Genomic DNA, 26372 nt, shown 5'->3' with positions numbered 1-26372 from the left:
AGGACTGAGATAAAACATGGGTAGAAAACATTTTCTCTCAGTTATGCTTCTAATCTTAGTTCCAATTCTTGGGAATCATCATTGTCAAGCTCTCAAGTGACTGGACAGCTGCTAAGTCCTGCTCAGCAGCCAAGCGCAGCCAGCCCCGTGAAGCCTGATGCCCCATCCCTCTGCCTTGTCGCGGGTCAAGCCACCAAGTTCCAGGAGGGGGCGTGCGAGGGGCGCTCACCTGTCATGGCGTCTTTCCTGGAAGTGTGTTCGCCTTTAGCTCCGTGGTAGGTGGCGTTGCTGCCGGTGCACTCGTAGTCTGTTTTCCTTTCTTTGAGGCTGATCATTTCCCGAGGTGAAGCTGGGGCACTTGCTATATAAAGAAATCAAAAGGGAGATTTTCTGCGTCTCATTCCACAGCGTGTGTACCTTCCGCACAGTCAGGGTCCTCACTACACATGGTCTTGCACCTCTCAATGCCTACGTGAAGACCTGATGGGTTTTCTTTTTAATTTTTATTTTTTGGCAGTTTTGGTTCTTGTCCCTGCCCCATTCCCTCACCTGTGACAACTGATGCTTTATAGTTAGGGGGCGTGTGATTTGGATGCTGGCAATTGGGGACCACATCCTGGGGCCATCTTCCTCAGAGAGAGATCATGGAGGGACGTGACCTGCCCAAGGTGTGTGGGGCAGTTTAGGAATGAGACTGCTCTTGGTTTCTTCCTTTCTCTTCTCTTTTCCTTCCCTTTCCTTCCCGCACTCCCTTCCTTAATTAGATGTGTTTCAGAAGATCTATTACTAATACTGACTAATCCTTGATTAAAATAAATGCAGTTTTACTTAAACACTGAGTCACCTAGAAACTGCCTTTAAAAAAGTCAGAGAGGAGACAGCTCTCTACATAGGATGATTTGTGTGGCAGAAATAACCAAGCCCACAAAGACCTTCTTTGTCTGTGGCTGGGGTGGGCTGGGGAGAGGCATGGAGGCAGCTCTAGTTCCTGCTAGGGCTTCCTTGCTCCAGCTCTTTGCATAAACACCCCAATAATCTCTGAGGCCCTCCTTACACCTCGGCCACTCACTGCCTGTCCGGCTGGGAGGCTGAGCCCTGCCGTTCCTCTTGCACCCATTTCTAAAGTGCTGGGCTGTAATTGCAGGATCCTCCTGGGAAACTCCAGGAGTCCTTAACAAACTGGTCCTAGAAGAGAGGAAAAGCTGAACTCAGAGGCAAGGAATTCAGTAAAAGGAGGTTGCATTTTCATGAGTGACTAATGGATTGGCAGCAACTCAACCTTCCTGCCAGTGCAGAGGGGCACTGGGAGAGGTTGGCAGGAGCCATGCGTCTGGGTGAGGGGGCAGCTGGTCGCGCACCCCACCCTGTGGGCATCTGCAGCTGTATCCAGCTCCACAGGAGCTCAGGTGCCGTGTCCTTCTGTTGGGAAGCTCTCCCTAGCTCCCATAGCCCAGGGCAGTGCTTCAGAGCCTTGTTTACCCTCAACACTCACTTGAGAATTTATGGATGCCCAGAGCCTATCCTGGACCTTTTGAGTCTGAATTTTCAGTGATGGGCTTCAGAATCCATATTTACCGAGCATACTTGATGACTACTAAGGCTAGGAATCCCTAGAGCACTCTGATTTTTAGGATAAATCCCTCTTTCCTTTGCTAGTGTCAAAGCTCCTCCCCAGCCAAACCTCAGTTTACCTTCCAGCTTATCATTTACACCCTCTGTGGGTCCTCCAAGGCACCTCTCATGTCACTGTCTGAGTCATGTGATTCAGTTTGTCACCCTTAGTATCTTCTATGTAAACTCCTGTGCCAGCCACTGTGTAAGGCAGACACGCAGATCATGTGGCTCTTCCTGAACTTGTGCAGCTCTCAATCGAGTGAGGAAATGGATGTCCAAATAAACTAGAATGAGAGGCAGAAGTGCCCAACAGACGTCACAGCCAAGTGCTGGGAAGATAAACATGGGTTGTTGCCACCCTCTCAAACCTATCAAAATAAAATCACACCTCAGTGCTCAGCTCTTGAAGCCATCAGGGGTTTTGGATCCTGGATGCCTATTAGAATTCATTACCTGGAATCCTTTAAAAAAATACTGAGGCTTGAACCCCACCCGATGCCAGCTGGCCAGAAGCCCTGGGTACAAACTCAATGGCAGACAGGGAAGAAAACCACGCAGCTCAGACAGCTGCAGCACCCTCATCACTTGTGGGACAAGCCTGGAGCTGCAATCACTTGATCAGGGACTGAACCTCCCTGATCCACAGTGATCCTGTGTGGGTGGAGAGAACGCCCAGGCTCTGCTGTGAGGGAAGAGAGGCTCCAGGGGGGAGGACAGACAAAGGCTGGGACACGGGCCATCTCTGTCTCGAATGTGAATCTGGGAGATGTGAGGGGCAGCCACTGTGTCTTATGAAGATTGGGGTTCTGTTGCTTCAAGAGGGGAACCTCTGCAAGAACAACTGAGTCCTTAGCAAGCCTTGTCACTCAACTGGGCCCTGCATCCAGTCCCTGCCTGCTCGCTGGTGCCTCGCTCACCTCTTCCACCTGCTGCCCCCTTCTCTTCGCTTCACCATCTTTGTCCTCCAGGAAAGTCTCTCTTCCTGCCTTTGCCCTTTTGCCTCTGGGTCTTCCCTAACAAAGGTTAGCTTTTTATGAGTTACTGCCACACAATCACGAAGGGACAATATTTTAAAGCCTGTTGACCAAAGCTTTTAAAATTAGAATCCAATATTGCCCAGATGGTGGTGTTTATTAAACCACATCAAGTGTGTAATTATCTCCTGAGACCTCACACGCAGCGGTGCTCCAAGTCTCCGGTAAATCAGGATTAAGTTCTGGGAAAAGTCAAATCACGCAAATAAGTGTTTATTAGGTGTCTGGATGTGCCTCGCCTAGGAAATCCTGAGGCAGTGCACTGGCTGCATGGCTGGGTGAACACAGCCCTGCCTGCTCGCGAGAAAAGGCTGCTTCTCTCTCCCAGCCCTTGCCGATCCATCATGTCGTTTCATTCTCATAACACTGATTGGCTCACTATAATTCTTAATAATTACGGCTTTCCAAAAGACACCATCCGTATGCTTCCCACACTCCATGAGCTTTAGCTTTTTAAGTCTGCTGGAATTATGGAAATGAGAGGCCTAAGAGGCCACCTCCATGCTTCTGAGATGGGTGGACATTTCCACAGGTACAGGGGGTTCCTGATCATCACCCAGGGTTGGACTAAATGTGATAAGCAATGACAGTACACTAAAAGGATCAGCTTTCACAGAGCTGGGAGCGGGCCACTTATTTCAGTCAGATATTGGCCATTCATCTCTCATCATGTTGACAGTAAACTCTGGTGTGGAGTTATGCAACCATCATTCTCGGGGGTAGGGAGACCACTTTGCTGGGCAATGCTCTCTACCAGGTCCTCCCAGGTGTCATTTCAGAGAACAGGATTTCCTCAGCAGGGAGAGGGCAGAGAAGAGTAGGAAGAAAGCTTTCATAAATAAAAGCCTACATAGCTGTGTCTGTGTGGGTGCATATAACTTGTTATCCATCTTTCATTCTCAGAACAAAATCAAAATGCAGAAATCAAAATAAAAGTTTTAAAAAAACGAAACTGTGAGGAAAACAGCAAATTTATGCCATTTATATTACTAAATGGTGTGTTCACATTTGCCTTTCATCTTTCCTCTGATTTTTGGCATTCCTTAATGTGAATTAAAAAGGGTATAAAATCAAGTATTTTTACAAATGAAAGAAGTTCAAAATTTAAGCAATAGGAATGTGACAAAATTAGAAAAAAATGAAATGGAATGACTTAGAAGTTATAGTTGGCTATGACAATAATTTATCAGTGGCATCTGCTGGTTTATCGTTAATAATAAAAAGCTAATTAAATATGGAACAGTTACGAAATGATCAATGATATGTGTCAGATGTATATCACACTGAAGGAAGAAAGCACATTTGGTCTCCTCTACTTTTTATCCCAATTATGACAAAATGCAACTCAAACTATTTTTATTTTATTTATTTATTGAGACGGAGTCTCACTCTGTCACCCAGGCTGGGGTGCAGTGGTGCGATCTCTGCTCACTGAAATCTCAGCCTCCCGGGTTCAAGTGATTCTCCTGCCTCAGCCTCCCGAGTAGCTGGGATTACAGGCGTGTGCCACCACACCCGGCTAATTTTTGTATTTTTACTAGAGACGGGGTTTCGCCATGTTGCCCAGGATGGTTTCGAACTCCGAAGCTCAGGCAATCCGCCCGCCTCGGCCTCCCAACGTGCTGGGATTACAGGCATGAGCCACTGCGCCCAGCCAACTCAAACTATTTTAAGTTGGAAAAGTTGTCCACGGAAACCCCTGATTTGCAGACAGACACATGACAGTTTTCTTTATACTTGTTCCTCGTGAATTCAGGTCCATTACATGCATATCATGCAAAGGAACCTGTTAGAGAAGGAGATTTGCTCTGAGTCTGTGTATACAAAACACAGAGTGGCCACCACAGTACAAAGAACAGATTCATTTCCTACTTCTAGCAAAAGTCTGAATGGAAGGCTGTCCTCTGAGTAGGGGTTGGCTCAGGGACTGGGAAGGAGGGTCTTTGCTCAAAGAGAAATAAAGCCTGGCTGGCTAGCCACGGCGGCCTCTTACCTGAGCGGTTGTTGGGAGACACGCGCACAGGGGAGATGGAGGGCGTGCGGGAGGAGGAGTAGGGCCTTTGCCGGTCCCTCTCGATGGTTGAAGACGAGGCTACAAAGTGGTATTGTGACCATCCATCCTGCAAAACACAGCATGCTCCTGTTAGATGGGCAGGACACAGTGATTTTTCACCTCCAGACATTTTTAATTTCCAAGTATCTGGATTTGCATAATATTTCTACGGTGCGTCAAAAGAGGTTCCTGAAGCTCTGCGCCCTCATGGAGGTGAACAGAGCCAAATGTGAATGAAGACACACCTCCTTCCCTCCAGACTGCCTGGCGGGTAGGGCCTGCTTTCCTTCATGGATGTTGAATAAATGGTCTCTTTACAAACCCGCTCTGGTCAGAAGCTTCTACTTCGATGAAAATACGATGCGCAGAATGTTAGGGGACCCGGAAACTGTCTATTTTTTGGCTACCTGGTTCCAGCTCTGCCTGGCTCCCTCTTCCACTGCCTCAAGATTTTCCACAAGGGTTTACCCCTTTGCTCCCAGGACCTATCTGTTGGCAACCAGAATCCAGGGCAGCGTCCTCCCTTCCCTTTACCTCCCTGTGTCCTTTCCAGCCCCAAATGCCCACCCCCGCCTATCTCCAAGCTGGTCTGCTCCAGGAATGATATTTTTCAATACAGAGCATATTCAAAATGCATCCTACCGAGCCTCCATTAGGCTTCTGATATCTAGTTAATATACAGAAAGCACTATACTATTTTTCCTTATAAAAACCGCATGAATATATCACAGATTATTTTGTGAATTTACAAAGCATAAAGAAGAAAATAAAAATAGCTGGTAATTCCACCCTCTCCACTTGAGAGAACTCCTGTTAACATGTCATGGTATTTCCTTCCAGTCTTTTTTTCTTTTTTAAATAGATTTCATTTTTTATCAAAGTAACATGTTAAATAGAACTAACATTATAGCAAAGAAAAGCAGTCACCTGCTCCACCCCCAAATCCTCCTTTACAGAGGCCATTGCTTTCAATTCTTTTAGATTTTTTATTTTTTTCCCTGATAACATTTAGACTTTTAAGGGGCTCAATGCTTTGTTCTCTTGGGATTGTTCAGAGAATTTTGCCACACAGTCAGCACCTAGTAAGTAAGCTGGGTAGTATCTTTTAAAATCATGCACCTCTCATTCTGGCTTTATCCTATCAGTCAAGTAGAACAGGAATAATGAGAATTAGATACACAAAGATTAGTCTTGGTGTATCTAATAAGAATTAGACAGGAACATGGAAATGAATATGCATTTTGTTCTTTATTAATTCATCTATTTATGTTTTCAATGATTTTTGATAGAGTTTTGAGCCCCTTAAAAGTCTAAATATTATCAGAAAAAAAAGCTAAAGAATTGAAAACAAGTGCCAATGTAAAGTGGGAATAGGGGGTGGGACAGTGCCTGCTTTCCTTTGCTATAGTGTCAGTAATATTGGACATATTACTCTAATGGAAATAAAACCAAACTAATGGATACCATTATCTGCATTCTACAGGAAGAATTTCAGCCTTCGAAAGTAAATAGGCCACCCAAAGTCAAACAATACACAAGTTACAAAAAACATATTAATACTAACGTGGCATTCTAACAAGTGCTTGGAAGGAAAAACCAAACCGGATTAGGGGATAGAGGAGCAGGGGTGGGGATAGAGGAGCAGGGTGGGGGGAGATGGAGGAGTGGGGGCGGGGATGGAGGAAGGGGGGCAGGGATGGAGGAAGGAGGGCAGGGATGGAGGAAGGAGGGCGGGGATGGAGGAAGGGGGCTGGGATGGAGGCGCAGGGGCGGGGATGGAGGCGCGGGGGCGGGGATAGAGGAGTGGGGTGGGGATAGAAAAGTAGGGGTGAGGATGCTGGCATCTCTATTTTGTGGAGTGGGGTCAGGGAGGTGCTGTCGGGAGCCTTAACGTTGCAGCAGGACCTAGAGATGGCAATTGAACCAGACCCTGGGGACACAGATCTCGGCTTTCCAGCCGACAGAAGAACAGATGTGAAGGCCCTGGGTGGGAACGGCTTCGCTGGTGTGAGAACAGGCTCCTGGGACTGAAGAGGCGTGAGCAGGGGGCCAGGAAGACAGGAAAGCTCTGGGTGTCCAGGACAGTTTGGGGAGGAGTAGCCACAGCAAAGCTGCTTGGGAGGTCACTCCCCTGGACAGAGGAGAGATGGCCCAGGCTTGGAGGGTGCTGGTGGTGGGAAGCGTGCAGGTCTGGTATCCACACTGGAGGGTTTGCTGGTGGCATGGCTATTGGTGTGGGAAAGAGGAATCAAGCCTTAGCGCAGTGCTTCTGGTGTGAACCACAGGGGCCTGAGGTCCCCTTCACTGAGCCGGGAACAATGGGAGGGAGGGAAGCAGCTTTAGGGAGTGGAACCAGGACTGCCTCATGGGGACGTATATGGTTACCGAAGAGGGACAGAGAACGAAGCAGGATCTGCAAACTGGGATCTCAGGGCTGGAGGCAGAATTTTGGACATCAGCATATAGATATTATTTAAAGCAAAGAGAACGGATGCAAACCTATAAGCGAATGCAAATAAAGAAAAGCACAAGGCAGAGGCTGAGTGAACCTGAAGACATTCCAATACTGAGAGGGGCGCAAAGAGTAGGGGAAGCTTCAAAGGAGACCAAGAAGGAACCCAGTAAACTACAGGGAGCATCAGGAGGGTGTGACTGTGGCATCAGGCAAGACCAGGACAGCGATGGGTGGGGAGGAGACCAACCGAATACGGAGGAGGACCAAGAGCTGCCCAGTGGTCTGGGAGGAAGGAAGTCCTCGTGACAGGGACAAAAGTGCTTTCTTTGGTCAGGTTGGTAAATGTCTAACTCCAGCAGGCCCAAAAGATAATGAGAATTGGTGAAGGGGAGACAGTGAGTACCGACAAGCCTTTGGCAAAGTTTTATTATAAAGGGAAATGGAGAAATGGACCTGAAGAGAGTGAGGGCTGGAGAGATGTTTTCATAGATTACCTAGAAGATATTGCAGTATTTCGTGTGCTGATGGGAATGACTGAATGCAGAGAAGGAAAAACCTGGGGACATAGGAGAGAAAGGGAAAAATGGCAGGAAGAACATTCTCAAGACAGGAAAGGTGGATAAGATTAAGTGAGCAATGGGGTCACTGCCCACAGAAACAGTCAGACTGTGGCCATGGACATGGGGAAGAGACGGGTAGATGGGGTGACAGGAAGATAAGGATATTCACTCTTGATTTTTTTTGTTTGTTTTTTGCATTTTCTTATGGAAAATGAGAAGAAGTGAGGTCATCTGCTCAGAGCGAGGAAGGGTTGGAGCTTAGAGAACAGAGAGAAGAGAGAAAGGGAAGGGAGGAAGGAAGGGGACGGCGATGTGGAGTGGTTCTTGAGTTGGGTGGGGAGCGAGCTGACTGGCCAGGGCAAGTGGCCGGGGTGCTGGACAGGGCTGGAGGCTGTGGCAATGAACCAAAAAGGAGCTGACTGGTCAGCATCCGTGTGTGCCTCTCTCCAGCCACAGTCAGCTGCCCCAGGGCAGGTGTGGAGTGGGTAGAGGTGATGGGTCATCAGGCAACTTGGAGAGAGACAAGGGAATGTCACGGAAGCTAAGCCCAGTAGGGAGGAAAATGTAGGAGCTAAAGACGATATGGAGAGTGTAAATTGATCAGGGTACTGGTGAGCTTATGAAGGCCACAGGCTGTTGGGAGGATACTTCACAGGTGCCGGGGATTTTCTTGAGGGAGGAGAGCTGAGATCCTTCTCAAAAGAGCAATGAGGAGGGGGAAAGAAAGACAACTGCTCCAAGAAGGACATCTGCTCCACTTCCAGGGCCAGGGACGCGAGGGAGGGTGGGTGGGAAATGAAATAGCCCTCGAGGAGGGGGCTCAGGGGGTTGTGTCCTCAGGGCTAACAGGAGATGAGCAGAAGAGGGGTTGCGAAATGGACACAGGGGATTTTGCTGATTTATTTATTTATTTTTTCTTTTGAGACGGAGTCTTGCTCTGTCACCAGGCTGGAGTGCAATGGCGTGATCTCGGCTCACTGCAAACTCCACCTCCTGGGTTCAAGCGATTCTCGTGCCTCAGCCTCCTGAGTATCTGGGATTACAGGCATGTGCCACCACACCCAGCTAATTTTTGTATTTTTAGTAGAGAAGGAGTTTCACCATGTTGGCCAGGATGGTCTTGATCTGCTGACCTCATGATCCGCCTGCCTCGGCCTCCCAAAGTGTTGGGATTACAGGCGTGAGCCACTGTGCCCAGCCGATTTTGCTGATTTTTAACCACAGGTTAAAGAGGGAAAAGAAATGGGAGGTGGACAGAAGACAGGTGGAATATATGGGGGATAAATGGCTGCTCAGAGCCTTCGATCGAGGGGTCCAGGTAATGATGGTCGTCCCAGGAGGCTTGGGTGATTGTGACAGCTGAGGTGATGAGAGATGAAGGGTACGAAGTACAAATAAATGCCTCCTTAAGGAAGGGTGGGGGTGGTAGGTAGGTATCACAGCAGGAGAAAATGTCTCCACTGGAATTCTGTGGGGATCTCTGAAATCCTCCGGAGGGTGGCGGCAAACACGGAGGAGGAGCAGTCTTACCAAAAACATGTTCAGGGTGGAAGATATTTTAAAAATGTATGTGTCCGTTACTTATTATGGGAACGATTAAAAAAAATTTTTTTAGGCCGGGAGCGGTGGCTCACGCCTGTAATCCCAGCACTTTGGGAGGCCGAGGCGGGCAGATCACGAGGTCAAGAGATCAAGACCATCCTGGCCAACATGGTGAAACCCTGTCTTTGCCAAAAATACAAAAACTAGCTGGGCGTGGCAGTGCGTGCCTGTAATCCTAGCTACTCGGGAGGCTGAGGCAGGAGAATCACTTGAAGCTGGGAGGCGGAGATTGCAGTGAGCTGAGATCACACCACTGCACTCCAGCCTGGCATCTTTTTTAAAAGATAGAGCTAGACTCCATCTTTAAAAAAAAAAAAAAATTTAAATCCCTGTCTTTTGAAGGAAATGCTTTGTAGACGGCAGAAGTCCTAAATATGACCGAATGGGGACAGATCATTTTGTTTGTCTCATTGCAATGTAGAAGGTATGCTTTGGGATTCCAAGTAGTGGCTCGGGACAGTCAAAACCTTGGCTTCTTTGGCTATGAATGTGATGATATTCTGTGTAGTATTAAAGGTGAACAAGGTACTTTACAATGTGAATATTAGCTAAATATTATGTTCTAAGACCTAAGGACACACTAGACCTAAATGTGGCATAGCTGTAGGACTGGTTTCACTTGGTGAGACGTCAGTACGTTTGTTAACACTGCTCTCTTATGCAGGTGATTGGAGATACGTGTTGCTCAGCAATTCAGAGTTCACGATGTTTAGACTATACTGCAACCATTTAAGTATTTACATTTCTGGAAATGTCAGAAAACTGAGTGTAATAACAAAATTGCTTACGAAGGAACTCCTATATGGATGCACTCAAAAAATTTTCAAATCCTTCATAAAATCAAATATGGAAAATGCAAATGCCTGGCAGAAGTGTGGTCCCACAGGTAACTTGTCTGTAGGTGACTGGGTTAGTATACACCTGAGGGTGATGACAGCGGAGTGCGGTGGGAGAAACGGAGAAACAAGCCCTGGCTCAGGCCCCTCTGAGGATGGCCAGGGACTGCATGCCTGTGAGTATAGGCACTTTGAATGGAGGGGAGAAGGGAGCTTAAGGAATGGGGCAGAGTAAAAACCCAATAAATGTCTTCGTTAGAGCTGTGTCCTGACCCACAGCTCAGGAGCCCCAGGAGGAACAGAATACCTTCTACATTGCAATGAGACAAACATAAAAGTTGTGTGCTGTGAGAAGAGGTGACCTTCTCCATCTCCCCTCTCTCATTCATCGATGCAGAGTGAAGGCTACAGTGACCAAACTGCACAACTTCAACACTGCTATGCTCAACAATGCCCAGAAAGGACTTTAAAACTTTAGTTCCGACGCCACATACAGTTGGCCCTCTGTATCTGTGGGTTCCACATCCATAGATTTCACCAACCTTGGGTGGAAAATATTCCAAAAAACATTGTCTGTACTGAACATGCACATGTTGTTTTTTCCTGTCATCCTTCCCTAAACAATGCAATTATTTAGATAACACGTTGTATTAACATTACATATTATAATTAATCTAGAAATGATTTAAAGTTTACAGGAAAAGGTGCATAGATGATATGCAAATACTGCACCATTTCACTAATACAACAAATTCTGGTATCCTTGGGAAGTCCTGTAACTAATTTCCCACAGATACAGAGGAGCAGCTGTCAAATGTCATGGAAACTCATGGAACACTAGATGCTAGAGACTAGGGTGCAGCTGGCCCATGGCATAGATCAATCAACTCATTACAAACACCTTGAGCACAAATCTCATGGCCTTCCTCATCTTTTATTGTATAAAATCTTTAGTCATTCAATTAAAATCATGTTTTGCTTTTTAAATAAGAAGGGAAATGAAGATAGAGATTCTTTGGGAAAGTTATTGCTAAGCTGACATTCCTTCTATTCCACTAGCCATGTATATTTTTGTTATCTAGCCAGCTAGCAATCAATCTATTATTCGTTTACTTCCCACTGTCACTCAGAATGGCTTGGAGGTGGTTCACATAAATACATACAACTCGGGCACATATCTTTCAAATCATTATTTGCCTCTTTAATCACTGTTTTTTCTTGTTAAAATATCAACTTATTGTAGGCCAGAGACTTCTTTTGTGAATTGTTATATTGGGCATTTCACCTTAGCTCTCTTTGCACCACCTGTACAACTCATAGGGGTTAGACAAGAAAGCTCAGGGAAGAAGCAGGGAGAGTGAAGAATTGCCACGGTAACCGGGGAAAGGCCATGAATCCTTCCTATTGATGATAAAGGACTCTTTTACTATCTGTCGTTCACCTTCAACAGAATGACCCACAAGTTGTGCCCTTCAGCTGAAGACCCAGCTAAGCTGTCAAAAATGTGATATGATATCTGTGCCTCAAATTGGTTTTTATTTTTAATACATTATACTTAAAACTGGAGGTGGTTAAGTTGTTGCAAGTATATAGAGCTAGAAATCCAAAAAAGAAGATGAGTTCAAAGTCACTGAACTTTAAATTGCCACCAGGAACGATCTGATTTTCTTTATCTTACACCCTTTAGCTGTCCTTCCAGCACTTTCAGCCTCTGCACTCAGGTTTCCAGTGTGTTTCTTATGAAACTGTATTATCCCCCAAAGCTACAATCATCCACACGGGCATTTCCAATGGTTCAGAGTGCACGAGAATTGGGTGATGTTCATCCCCACAGCCCCACTACCATTGGTCTTCACGTTATTTATAGAACGTGGTCAGTCTGTTTAGTTGATACAGGTCTTCTTTTTGTGGATTTCGAGGGCCCTGAATTTATAACACTCTCCATTTTATATTTCTGAACATCCTGTAAACATCGCCAAGAAGAATATATTACCAGAGAGACTTCTGCTAACAGTTTGAATGAGGGGACTAAGTAGCTTTCATTCGGACAGGTCTACAGGATGTTAGGACAACACACACATAGCTTCTTATTCTAGAAATTGTGTGGCTGAGCGCAGTGGCTCATGCCTGTAATCCCAGTGCTTTGGGAGGCCGAGGTGGGCAGATCACAAGGTCAGGAGTTCAAGACCAGCCCGACCAACAGTCAAACCCCGTCTCTACTGAAAACACAAAAATTAGCCGGGTGTTGTGGTGGGCGCCTGTAATCCCAGCTACTCAGGCGGCTGAGGCAGGAGAATCGCTTGAAACTGGAAGGCAGAGGTTGCAGTGAGCTGAGATTGTGCCACTGCACTCCAGCCTGGGTGAAAGAATGAAACTCTGTCTCAAAAAAAAAAAAAAAAAAAAATGTGCACGACATTCAGTTCAGATGAACACAGGAATTTGTTAGGTTTGTATGCAGGGGATGAGCTAGAACTGTCTGGCAAGGCTCAAAACTGTTCTCATGAATATCTTTTCACTACTTGGCTTCCTAACCCTGGGTGTCTCAGCAGATAGAGAGGTGGAATTAGAGAGCTGTCAGGAGTCGGCCCTTCTCTCCCAAATACTGGTAAGTTCCGTCTCAGCTTCTTTTCCACACATTAAGGGCAATGTGACTCATGAGGCTGGGGAGTTTTAAAAATAGTAATGCCTGGGCCCCAGCCCTGAGGTTCTCTTTAGGTTATTCTGGGTAGGGCCTGGGTATCCTTATCTTCAAAAGCTCCACTCCTCCCCCAGATGGATGCTAATGAACAGTCAGGGTTGTGAACCGTTGGCTTGGCGTTTTTTGCATAGGTGTCAGTGACAAGTTGGGGCACATTTTTTAAAGTGCTAAATCCCCGGAGGCCCTTCAGTCTCCATTCCCAAGGTTGACTTCTATAGTAACAAAACAGGTCAAAATCTCAGGCCAGAGAGGTGCCGCACACACTGAGCCCCAATCACACCTGGTCACCCAGCATGCACTGCTTATGAGACTCAATTTCAAACATCCCCACCTTTGATCAGGCAGCTCTATGACGTGGCAGGGCACCTTGTCTTTTTCTGCCTGTTAAATCTTATCCTGCTTGGTTCTGTATTAGGCAAACAGGAGGCAAGTAATGCATGTTCATTCAATTACTATTGCCAAATAAATTATGCCACCCTGGTTTGGGGGGAGCTTTCAGTAATGCAACCAGTTTTCTTTCCATGATACTAATAAAATGCTTTTACATCACACTATAGACTTTAGCAATGCAGGCTGTCTCCCTAGCTGTGAGGCAGCAAGGGTGCCTCATTTATTTCTGAAGCCCTGGTATCTAGCATAGTACCTGGAACACAGAGGTGCCTAATAAATGCCAGCTGGAGTCAATGATTTAAGATGACAGTATTAATTATTGTAAAATGAAATGATAATTTCACAGGTTTTATAGCTAGCATCCACAGTTCTTACACTTTATTCTGTAACAAATAAATACAATCAGAGCCTTAGAACCTTTTTCTTTTAATTGTAGCTCGGAGTAACTTCATCAGAATCATCTTCTGCTGTTGGTAGATCTGTCTTTTATGACATACTCGCAACTGTGCTAAAGGTAGTGTTAGCTTAGGTAAAATAGTACCTAACGACAGTCACAGAAAAAGTGGCCTTTGGCTTGCCTGCTGTATTTTAAATGGTAATTTCTCTCCACTGACCATGTTTCAGTGTGAGGTAGATACAATTGCCTCCTCTTTAACCAGTCTGGAAAATAATTTTGAAGCATCATTATCTCTGCCACTTCTGGCCCCTGGGTGGGTGCTGACTCAGTCGGAGCACACAGCTTGTCCCTCCACCTCCAGCGTTTCTTGCCCCATGGAGCTCAGAAGAAGATACAGGTACTTGCCCATGGCAAATGCATTCAGTTCCCCCCAAACACAGATCCGCAGGAGAATCAGGAAACAGGATAAAAAGGGAGAGTATATTACCTTTCTCATTAGCTATGCCCCAATTTCTTTTAGGGCTGGGTACAGCAGTCCACACCTGCTTCCAGAATGTGCCTACTAAACTGAAGGGGTTGGTTTCTGGATGGGTCATCTTGTGGGCATATTACTGGGCAGGGAACAGTGACGACCAGTGGTGCTCCAGAAAACATGCAGAGCATGTCAACAAGAGAGTGGAGAGAATTTAGATGTGATGCAATGAGAATGACCCATGTGTTCCCAGGCTCCTGCCTCCCTCTGACTATCAAGGGACATTCTGCCATTGTGAGTTGAGCAGGTGAGGGCACCCTACTTCTGCTGAATCACAGAAAGGATGGAGGATACTCCTTGATGGAGGAGGAGGAAAGGGGATTAGGGAGAGAAGCTGGCTCATTCCATGTAATAGAGTTTAGAGAGAAGGTGGGAGGGGAGAGTGAATATTTCAAGGGCTGCTCAAATGAAGGTTGAGTGGATTTGGTGATTACGGGGAGAGAAAACAGGCTAAATACCAAATCCTCATTAATGTGTTTCAACAGATGAGAGTTAGCAGAAAATGGAATTTTGAGTTATGTGCATGGTGGCTTCTGACCCTGCTCCTGGAAGAAAACTTTTAGAAACTTGACCCCAAGGGGGTGGAGGGTGACCCAGTGAATAGCCACAGCTGTGATGATATGGTCAATGTTGATGTTTCTATTGATAATTTTGTTTCCAAAGAGAGTTTTGGAAACTTTATCTTCTATCCTTAGAAGTTAGATTCATCAACTATTTTCTTATAAGAGACTTCTCTGACCCAGGAGCTTCAATAAATAATTAACTTTGAAAATGAACAATGCTTGTTTATTTCTACTGGGGATATTAATTGGAACCCAAAATAATGACTAGGACACTGTTGGCCTATGTATGGCCTTTTTCTACCTGTTTTTTAAACAGTTCTGGAACTTTTTTCATCTAGCAAGATTTGGCCTCTAAGCGAGGATTCCTCAGTGACCATACACAGACTATTTGGTACTGAAGTCACAAACACAAGCTTTTCACCTTAGCTGTCCTTGAAGGGTCTATAGCCCACGAAGCTTGTCAAGTCTAATTTTTTTTTTGAGTGACTTGAGATATAAAGAAAAGTGTGGCAAAAATCTGTTGGGCTTTTAGCAACTCAAGCTCACCCATGCATCAGCCTGTAACACTCAGGGCTTAGTACTCACATTCACAAGCAAGACTACTTCACTGGGGACCTATTTTTCAAATGAAAGTCAAAACAGAAATCGTTGCCTTAGGTAACTGGCTAAGACATTAATGCTCACGTATCAGAAGTTCAATTGTTCAAAATTGTACCAGTTTTCCAGTCATTTTCGAGTGGAATAAACCTATTAATGTAATCACATTAAGCAGAGAATGAAAAGATTTCAAATTAGTGGCACTTACAAATACACATCCTTCTTATTTCAAGAAAAGGTATTAAATACAATAAACTGAAGGTAGAATATTCTGATACACCGTCTGTGTGACTGAAGACCAAGCCAGATTTTGCTTAACTACAAAACCTTCCGCTCCTCTCTGCTGTAATAAAACAAGCTTCCATCTATTTTTAAGGTAAACTGTTAAAGATTCATTAAAACTAATTCCATCAACAATTCCAAAAGCTATTAGAGTTAAATATCTAAACTAAATTTTAAGGGCCAAAAGGGAGTATTTGCAGTTTAATGTACAAATAAATACCACCTGACATACCAGTTGCTTTCATTAGTTTGTTTCAGCTCTGTTGCTTCTAATGAAATTTAATTAAATTGATTTGGATACTTAAAGCTACAGTACATATAAGCATAAGGATCTTGAGAAACACCATCATTTAAAAGCAAATACTGCGTAAATCTGTTTTAGGAATTCAATTTACTGCTACTGGGCTAATTCTAAAGAACCAGTGTAACCAAGAAGATTTGAAAAGTTGGAAAAAATGTATATGATTTAGTAGAAGAAAGTATATCATTGTTAACCGCTAGGAGTTAATAGCTACCAATGGAATGCAAAAAACCAAAACAAACAAAAGAAATGAAAACACCTGGGAAATTGAAATAAGACCAAATCAGTCCTCTTACCTCCCTGGCTTTGCTTTTGAGGCCTTAAAACAAAGATCTGACTTGGATGAGCTTTAACAATGTCCTCTGTGTTTCAATTAGTACTGCAAAGTTCAGTTCAGGATAAAACTAAACAGTCCAGTCTTCAGATTTAGGAATACAAATGTCTAGCTTCTAATATCTCATTTGAGCATTTGAACAGTCAGCTATTTTACATATATACTCATCACTGGTGAACAAATTCGATGTTTACCCTGGGTCTCAACTTCAAATTCTCTATATTCCAGTCTCCTTCAAAATGCTTCTGACAGGCTGGGCACAGTGGCTAATGCCTGTAATCCCAGCACTTTGAGGCCGAGGTGGGCGGATCACCTGAGATCGGGAGTTCGAGATCAGCCTGAGCAACAGGGAGAAACCCTGTCTCTACTAAAAATACAAAATTAGCTGGGCATGGTGACACATGCCTGTAATCCTGGCTACTTGGGAGGCTGAGGCAGGAGAATTGCTTGAACCGTTTTGTTTTTTCAGAGGTTGCAGTAAACTGAGATCACGCCATTACACTCTAGCCTGGGCAACAAGAGCGAAACTCCTTCTCAAAACAAAACAAAACAAACAAACAAACAAAAAGCTTCTGACAATGTGAATGGAAGCAGAGTCATTGAACATGCCCTCTGCTAGGCTTACACTCTGGGGTAGCTACACTGGTGCTTTTATTCAATAAAAATTAGTAAGTAGCTAGCACCATGCTAGGCACAGGGCAAGAAAAGAGAAAGAGACTGGCATGGTTGTTGAGGGGAAGATGAAGGAGAAACAGGTGTTCAAAACATGATCACATCAATAGCCAGGCTGTAAGAGCCATGAAGGAAAAGTACAGGTTATTGGGAAGGACTGCTATTAGTCTTAGAGAGCTGGGGAAAGTCAGGGAGGTTTTCTGAGGGGGTTATAGTTACACTGGGGCAGCAATAACCGGGCTTGGAGGGAGAGAAGGGGAGGCATTCCCGGGGGAGGAATTGACCTGTGCCCAGGCAATGCCAAGGCTCTGAGGTGGAAACAGCTTTGTGCTTGCAGAGGAAGAGAAAGGGGAAGCAAGAACAGTGTGGCCGAGGCAAAGTGATCGCAGGCAGGGCGGAGGGAAGTCAGCGCAGGGAGGTAAGCAGGACTTACCTGAAAAAATGGAAGGTACTGAAGAGTTTTAATCAGGAGAATGGCCAGGTCAGATCGGGATTTTTAAAAGTATGTTCTGAACGCTTAATGGAAAATAGACTGAAGATGGTAACGTTGATTCCAGAAAACCAATTAGGCAGTAATATTGTACCAGGACCAGGGACAGATGATGATGGAAGTAAGGATGGGAGACATAGTTGGGTATGGGAGATATTTAGGAAATACATCATCAGGGTTTGTGAAAAATAGAGTGGAGATAAGAAAGAAGGAAGTATTAGTTGGATAACTCTCAGATTTCTGAAAAGAACAACAAGGTGGGTTGGGTGCTATTTACTGAGATGGGCAACCATGGAAGAAGAATAGATTTGGGGAATATACTGAGAGCTAAGCACTGGAGGTATGCACAGTCAGAACTGATGAGCTATCTAAGTGCAAATGTCATGTGGGTAGTTGCATGGATGGGTTTAGTGTTCAACAGTGAAGACCAGATAGAGAAATAAATGTGGATACAAACTAGTCTTCAAATGCATTTAAAAACCATGGGAGCAGGGTGCAGCAAGCCACCATGGCATGTGTATACCTATGTAACAAACCTGCATGTTCTGTACATGTATCCCAGAACTCAAAGTATAATTAAAAAACAATTATCTTAAGATGGTAGTGGTTTGTGAAGGGGTCTTGCCTATATGCTGTGAAGTTCTCGTGAGACAGGTTCTATAAAACAAAACAAAACAAAACAAAACAAAAAACATGGGAGCAGATGAGATCATCTACATTAGCAGGTATAGGGTCCTAAACAAGGATGCTGCAGGGAAGACCAGGACCAGGGTGTTGGCAAAAAAGACTGAGAAGGGACGGCTTCCCACATAGAGAAAAATAAGAGTAGTGACAAAGCAGCCTGGGAGGAGGCTGTTTAACAGAGGAAGATGTGTCAGGGCCTCCCCAGTCCACGGCCTTTTCTTCCTGGATGCCCATCTAGACCACGCGTCCCAGCCTCTCCAGCCATGTGGCAGCCTTTCACACCCACGTGATGGAGATCTAGCCAACGGAGGTGAGGCAGCGGGCATGTGTGTTGCCAGGTATAGCTGTGGGCCTTATGGCGTGCAAGAGCCACAGATGGAAGGAGGAGTCTGGCTCCCGAGTGCCCACATGGAGAAGAGCTGACCCATCTACTTGAACACTTGTCCAGGATGACTACAGGAGCAAGGAAATAAACTTTCGTGTAGTTGGATCATTAGATGTTTAGGTCTGCGTTGTTATAGTGAGGAGGCCTCCCTAAGTCACACAGGCAATGAGACTCGTTGGACACTGCAGTTAGGAGCCCTTTCTGTGGAGGCATGAGGACTGACTGCTAGGGGTTGATGAGTACAACAGAAAGTAAGAAACGCACCATGAATGAACTCCAACCTTCCTAGAAACCTCATTGTGAAGGCTGGACCATGGGAGAGCAGAAAGTGAGAAGGCAGAAGATGGAGAAGGATGGGGAGAGGACATTTCTGAAACATTGTAAGATAGAAGCACGAACAGCGTATGTATCTCTAGGGGAAGAATGACCAGAGGGAGAGGATGAAGAAACAGGAAGGAGGAAAACGGACAATATCAGGAGAAAATGACTTAACGAGAGGCCTGGACCATAAATAGTGAATAAATATATATTTCTGTTTTAAAATAGAACCCAATAAAAATAAGCATAAAGTGAAACAATCAAGAAAAAATTGCTAAAATGCATGCCACTATGTACCTGCAGAAAGGTAACCCAATATGGATGTATCCACTTCAGAATTTCCAGAACCTAGAAGGGAGCAGATGATCTAGCGGGTACTCAGTAAATATGCATTGAACGTACGAATGGATGTAAGTTACTAGGAGTGGCCATTTGCTAGAAGGATTGACAGGACTGCTCTAAGAGGAATCACGTGGTATTAAGGAGAATAAGAAAATGGGGGTACTATCGCATAGACTGGCATAGAGAAAAACCCAATTGCTGTATACTTTTATTTTATGCTACACATCTTACCAGCGGCCAGTCTGTCATCTGGTTAAATGGAGCACTGGTGGTGAGGACGGCATGAACAGCTCTCTCAGAGCAGTTCATGGGAACTGTGAGTTTACCCAGCTTTAACCTCGGGAACTGCTGGCAGCCTGTCACAGGCACTTGGTTATGACAGGACATGTGGCAACAACAAGAAGCATCTGAGACAGTTCCACATTCTGTGACCTCACTTCTTCCCTTGGTTGTTGCTAATGTTCTTATATTGTTCCAGCTACAAAACAGAGTCTGAAAATGTACAGTTCTCTTTCCATTGAACTGGCTGGCCTCCTTGCATAGGGCAAAGGAGTCATGGACTTGGGGCTGTTTTCAAGGTTGAAGCCAGTTGGTAATTACTGTAGAAGTATTTCCAATGAAATGACAGCACTGTGGGATCTCCCAAGAATGTGGCTTTTATAAAAACTGGGCACAGATACTCAAAAGGAGCATTGGTGCTGTTGCACACATAGCATGGATGTCCAAGGAATGAACATCTCCGTAGCCTTTCTTCACTTTTGCACCCTGTAATGAAACTCGGCTTTTCAGTTAAGCCCCTAGACAGGGAGACGTGGGTGGCCACTTAAGAACTGGAAGTATTCACAAAGGCATGTCTCTAAAAGAAAAAGGCATGCCCTTCCCGGCTCTTTTCCATTCCAGTTGTTTGGAATGTGGGCAGACTGATAGCCAGTGTGCATAATACAGATGAGGGCAACACTCCAGAGGTGGTGAGCATGGAGTTAGGAGGAGCCAAACCCCTGGCTCTGGCAGGTGTTATATCAGACTTTGACCATTACACTCAGGCTTTTATGTGAGAGGGAGTGGGAGGCTGAATAATGCTGCCATAGAAGCATAGAAGATGTCACCCCATAGAAGATGTCATCCCATAGAAGATGTCACCATCCTAATTCCCAGAACCAGTGGATAGGCTACCTTAAATGGCCAAAGGAACTTTGCAGATGTGATGAAGCTAAAGACCTTGAAAGGGGAGATCATTCTGAATATCCCAGCAGGCCCAATGTCATCTCAAGCGTTGTTTCTTATAAGAGAGACTTGGGGGTCACAGAGCAGGCAGTACGACGACGTAAGCAAAGAAATTTCAAAGATGCGGCACTGCTGCCTCTGATGGTGGAGAAGGAGGCCACCGGCCAAGGAATGCAGGCAGCCTTTAGAAGCTGGAAAAGGCAAGGAAACAGATTCTCTAGAAAACCTGTAGAGAATTAAATCCTGGTGATAAGGTAGTATGCCGGGATGTTAATGTAATTTCCTTATTGTCTCTGTTCTGGCTAAGGTCCCAAGCAAGGCAAAGAATAACAGATGCCCCCTTGCCCCACTTTCTCGAAGTGTTAGACCTTCCACTCAGAGTTGCAAAAATGATGGACAAAATAGCGTTCTCCAGTATGAGCATATGACTCAACTCCAGATTATATAAGATTAGGCTGAGGGTAGAGGCTGGTGGTGAGAACTTCCTTGGAAGTAATCAATTGGTTGGGGATTCCTCACCCTCCCTCTCCAGAAGCCCAGGGAGTGTACTATGTAAAGAGCTTCACCATGAGCTCCCTGAAGTTTGGGGCTGGCGGGGCCTGGTGTCTTCAGTGGCATTGGCGGGGCGATACAGAGATTCAGTGCCAGAGGTGAACTGACCATGGAGCCATGAACTTTCATGCCCACCCACCGCATGGGCCCCATCCAGGGTCCGTACCTAATTTTATATTCGTAAAGTGTACTCTTCTTCTAAAATAGGACTTCCAAAATGACAAAAGCTACAGGGGAACAAAATTTATATCTTCCCTGGTCTGTGTGTAGTCTGAGGCCGATTGAGAATTCTGAGGTGGATGGCTGAGGAGGTCAGGCATCCCCAGTTGGGAGGTCCTTGGCTGCAGGGTGGTACTTCTGAGCAACCCACCCCACTGCCCCCCATGAGAGATGGAGCTAGCCAGCAGACATTTCCCATAGGCAGAGTGTACCAGAGCCAGGATATAACCAAGATGGTCAGGTTCTGCTCTCCTCCCCTTGAGTCTCCTTTCCCATTCAGCTCGACCTCGTTGGGAGGCATTGAGACAGGGGAAGCCACAGCTTATGAGAAGGGGAGGGAGAAGAGATGGAGCTGGGAAGAGAGGAGAAACCGATCACACTGTCTCTCAAACACACTGAGTTCTCATAGATGTGATATCACCCAATCTACTGGATCCACCAGAAAACGAGGGACTAAGTTTGAGTTAATTGCCCCAAAGTAAGCAAGAATAATGGATGTAGACTTAATTAAACTTACTGAGTTTACTAGCTCCCGATCTGGTCCTTTGATTCTGCCTTTTGTCTCTGGGGTATTTTTGTAGGGTTTGATTCAAAATGTTACGAGCGAAGCCTTGTGAAAGGGTGGAATTATAGAGGAAGTGTTTAGTTTGGGTACTGCTATATGGGATTTCCCCTGACTTGGGGAGCTATCCCAGCAACAGCTGTAACTTAGTCACTTCTTATTTAGCAACTGCCATGTGCATTGATTTCCACTTTTGCACAATTGATTTTTGCTTCTGTTCCCATTTGTGCCTTTGCTTTTGGACAGATATCATATGATGAGTGTCTGAGAATTGTCTCAGAGAGGTCAGGAGACCTCGTGAAGAAAGACCTTCTTTGTCAATACCAAACATCAACAAGTAAACGTCCAGATTTATGGAGGAGACAGTATGGTGGCTGAGTTTAACCTCAGCCTTTTTGTTTTCTACCCTTACTTGACATCAAGTGATTTAGAAAAGAAAGAACTTGAGGAGCTACAATTGCAAACCTTGTGGACACTAGCCTTGGGTTGTTTTAAAATCTGGCTGAAAGTCCTTATGTTCTTCCAATAATCTGTTGATGAAGAATTTTCCAGCACAGTAGGAGGATTAATAAATTCCCATTAAGCAATTTCCTTGATAAAATGACAGCTCTACATTTGGTAGTTTCATTTATTTCTATAGAGGATTTACTGCTTTTTCATCCCTATCTTAGATACCCAGAAAGTAGAATCTATTAATTCTCAAAATGGCAACATATTGGAAGACATATTAAAGCCCTTCAGTATTCCTCACCCTTCATACAGCAAAGCTTAAACAAAATTTTGAATTTTGACTATATTGTGTTTTTCCTCAACAATATTTCGAAGTATCTTTCTAATTCTCACTGGAATCTGGTATTGTTTTTCAAATGTCCAGCAGATGAGGGTGATGGAGCAATGTTAAACATGAGAACATGACTTCAGTTTGCAGGGCCATGGCTACTGGCTCATCTATGTAGAGTGGTCAGTCTCCCACAAGCAAGCTGCAAAAGATGACAAAAGGCTGTATTCACTCCTTCATCCACTCTGGTTTGGACATTTGAGGAAATCTATAGGCATTCCCTTACCCATCTATAATTACTTATTGATTTCTTGTTTGTGAGTGCAATGGCGGCAAGAGCCAATGAAATAAATCCAAGAGCGGTAAGGAAAGAGAGCCTGGTGTGAGACAGGCCATGAAGGGTATGACTCCACTCCCATCAAAGCTCATTCTTCACTTGCTGTGCAACCCGAGAGTCTATCTTCTCTGACAATAAAAGGAAGGACATTGAAAGATTAGTTTTATGTTTTCTTTCCCTCATCATGAAGGCAAGAGTGAATACAGTGTCTCTATTCAGAGAAATATGATCTTACTCCATTTCAAGCACAGGCAGTTTGGCATTCTTCAAGACATGAGCTCACTGTGCAAGATAACCAACATTGTGTGTGGGGTGGAATGGAGGGGTGCACAACCATAAAAACACCAGACCATCAATATTAGGAGGGAGAATTCATCTGGTTTCTAACTGCACTGCTTGTCAACATGAGGTTGGGTCTGACGTCTGATCTACCTGTGATTTGATCCATACACTTAGGAACTATGGATTTTATTTATTTTTTATTTTTATTTTTTGAGATAGGGCCTCACTCTGTCACCCAGGCTGGAGTGCAGTGGCGTGGTCTCTGCTCAATGCAGCCTCCACCTCCCGGATTCAAGCGATTCTCCCACCTCTGCCTCCCGAGTAGCTGGGATTACAGGTGTCCACTGCCACACCTGGCTAATTTTTGTATTTTTAGTAGAGATGGGGTTTTACCATGTTGGCCAGGCTGGTCTTGAACTCCTGACCTCAAGTGATCCGCCTACCTTGGCCTCCCAAAGTGCTGGGATTATAGGCATGAGCCGCCATGCCCCACCTGAACTATGGATTTTAATTCATTCGGAGAGATACTGAGTGGATGCTGTTCTCTCTGAAGCACTTTGAGATTCTTAGAGCAAAATGAGCTTCAGGACCATATGCTGAACACTGGAAAAATCATCTACCATTTTAACAACAGGGACTGCCCTGACCCTTTCCATAGTAACTTTACAGGGTCTGTTTGAATGGCCTGGCTTGTCTCACTCCGGGGTGTAAGCCTGAGACTGGCAACTTCTGCGCCACTTGCCCTCCCCTCTCCCCTGTCTCGCCCTATGGGCTAGAATGAGAAGTGGCCAGAGCCAGGGTGCTTTGCTTACACAGGCAGGAATGACGTTTCTTTAGCAAGGTAGAGCAATGCGACAGGCATCAAGGTCACCTGCTGGCCTTGGGCCACCTGGCTGAGCATGTACAGCTCCATGAGGGGGAAAGGGATCCCTGTGTAGTCTCAGCTCCTATTGTTTTGGGTCCCAACCAATGCAAGTACTTCTTGGAGATGTTGTGCAGATTATTAAGGTATCATCTAAGAATTTATACATGATGATTTCTATAATCTTTTAATTCTATGTCCTCCCCCTCACCCATCTTCTTGCCTTCAAAACCAGCCGTCCTGACAGTTCCCCAACCATAGTCAAACATAAGCACCCTATTATTTCAGTCACTCCATTTCTTTTTAAGTCCCAAGGTTCTAAAAAGTCAAGAACTTTCCATCTCCTACTTCTCTTGTACTCCAACATCCAGTCTCTTCCTATGGCACATCGTCTTTTCCTTTAGAAAATATCCTCTGCAATGACACAGAACATCTAAGTTCCATTTGTGGTTATCTAAACTTAAAGACTGGCTTTAAAAGGGTGATGCATTCTTTAGCCTGTGAGTGATCACATTCCCCTATACCTGTTGTTGTTCCATTAGGGCAAAATAACCCAGAAGGCCAAGCTTCACACAAGTCAAAGGTTCCGATGATACAAATATGCTTTGGTTCCAAATGCAGCATGAATCAAACATAGTTTTATATTAATCAATATACCCAGCTAGAAGAATATTCTGATTTGAATCAGAATGTGTCTCTCTAGGTAACATAAAGTAGGTGAGCTAATGAAATGACATCCTGGCCTGTGAACCTGGGTTCAACAAGAAAATGAGCATGACAGATGGCACCGAATTCTGTTCCACGGACATGTAACTCTCAATCCAATTTCCATCTCTCCCCTCATGCTTTCCCTTTTATCCATAATGTCCTTATTTCTTACCTCCTAATTATGCAAACTCCATAAATGCCTCTCAAGATTTGGTCTACAAGTTTCTTTCCCTTAATTCATGCTTTAAAATCTGTAGTATGTCATTCAGAACTGAATGAAGTTGCCCAATATAGTTTCATATTTCATCTTTACCCTGAGTACCTCCTTCCCATATCTTATGTTTTCCTTTGGAACTCTTCCTTTGCTAAGCCTAGAATAGATGTTTAATAAATAGATTTGAAGCATGGATCATTAAAAGATATGGATCAAACATTTTTTCAATGATATGCAAATTGTCAGTGAAGAACAAAATAGAAATCTATTTCCCCTCTGATTAAAAACAATTCATCAATATGAACTCACAAAGGAGCTTTTCAAAAGGAAAGCTTTTTTGAATTTTGAGCTGTGCTATTAGCAGCACTTATGACACTGGGCACAAAGATCTTCCTTTCATTTCACAACTGCATAATTTGGTAATTATTAAGAACAGCTCTTTCTCGATATTTTTAAATCATGGGTTCACTAAAAACATCACCATTCATTTGTCCAGCCCATCCTTCTTGAATCTCTTCAAATGAAACATATTTTAAGCACCTTCAGCTCTTGAGTTTTAGCTCCATTAAATTCCTGTCAACAGATTCTTTTTTTTCATGGAAATAGACAGACAATTATGCTTTTTGAACTCTAACAACAATGAAAAACATTAAGACGGAAGACTCATATGACTATTCAAGAAAGAGCCTGGAGAGTGTCTGAAAGCTGCTTCCCTTCAATGCACAGAAGTATCAGAAGGTGTATTTCAGCAAACAGGAAACGTTCAGGATCTAAAGCAAAGAGGGCTTTATTTCAGGCAGTAATATTTTTTTTTTTTTTTTTTTTTTTTTGAGACGGAGTCTTGCTCTGTCGCCCAGGCTGGAGTGCAGTGGCGCAGTCTCGGCTCACTGCAAGCTCCACCTCCCGGGTTCACGCCATTCTCCTGCCTCAGCCTCTCCGAGTAGCTGGGACTACAGGCGCCCGCCACCACGCCCGGCTAATTTTTTGTATTTTTAGTAGAGACGGGGTTTCACTGTGGTCTCGATCTCCTGACCTCGTGATCCGCCCGCCTCGGCCTCCCAAAGTGCTGGGATTACAAGCGTGAGCCACCGCGCCCGGCTTCAGGCAGTAATATTTCACTGAGCTTCTGGAGCCACTGATTCAGAATGGCCAGTTCCTTTCTAATTTATACCATGTTCCTCATTTCTGGCTGCCTATTTAGCTGGAGGACTCTTTCCTGGGCGAGACTTCACTTGCCTCCTGGAGGAATTCAAGAAGGAATTAACTAAGGAGGCTGGGATAGGAATTTCAAACAAAATAGAATGGAACCCAAAACACTGTAGATAAAAGGCTTATGCTAACCTGTTATATAAAATGCTTCGGGAAGGACTTAACAGTTGTCCCTTGAGCCATATGGGTTTAACACTGTGTGGGTCCACTAACATGCAGATTTTCTTCAACCAAATGCAGATAAAAAATACAGTATTTGCAAGATGCAAAACCCATGTAGAAGGAG

The 26372-nt window shown here is 44.6% G+C and overlaps 1 protein-coding gene across 7 annotated transcripts in view; it reads right to left on the bottom strand.

The window, feature by feature from the left end:
• Window positions 1-26372, bottom strand: part of CTNND2 (catenin delta 2) — a 936154-nt gene that overhangs the window by 15984 nt on the left and 893798 nt on the right. For all 7 annotated transcript variants that reach the window (XM_055245590.2, XM_055245587.2, XM_055245588.2 and 4 more), the window contains 2 exons: window positions 4642-4768; window positions 230-361 (listed from right to left, as the gene is read on the bottom strand). In XM_055245590.2, coding sequence (XP_055101565.1) covers window positions 230-361; window positions 4642-4768 — 259 coding nt within the window. The remainder of the gene's footprint in view (window positions 1-229; window positions 362-4641; window positions 4769-26372) is intronic.

Source organism: Symphalangus syndactylus, chromosome 16 (assembly GCF_028878055.3).
Source record: "Symphalangus syndactylus isolate Jambi chromosome 16, NHGRI_mSymSyn1-v2.1_pri, whole genome shotgun sequence".
Taxonomy (NCBI): domain Eukaryota; kingdom Metazoa; phylum Chordata; class Mammalia; order Primates; family Hylobatidae; genus Symphalangus; species Symphalangus syndactylus.
This window is presented reverse-complemented; position numbering and strand designations above follow the sequence as displayed.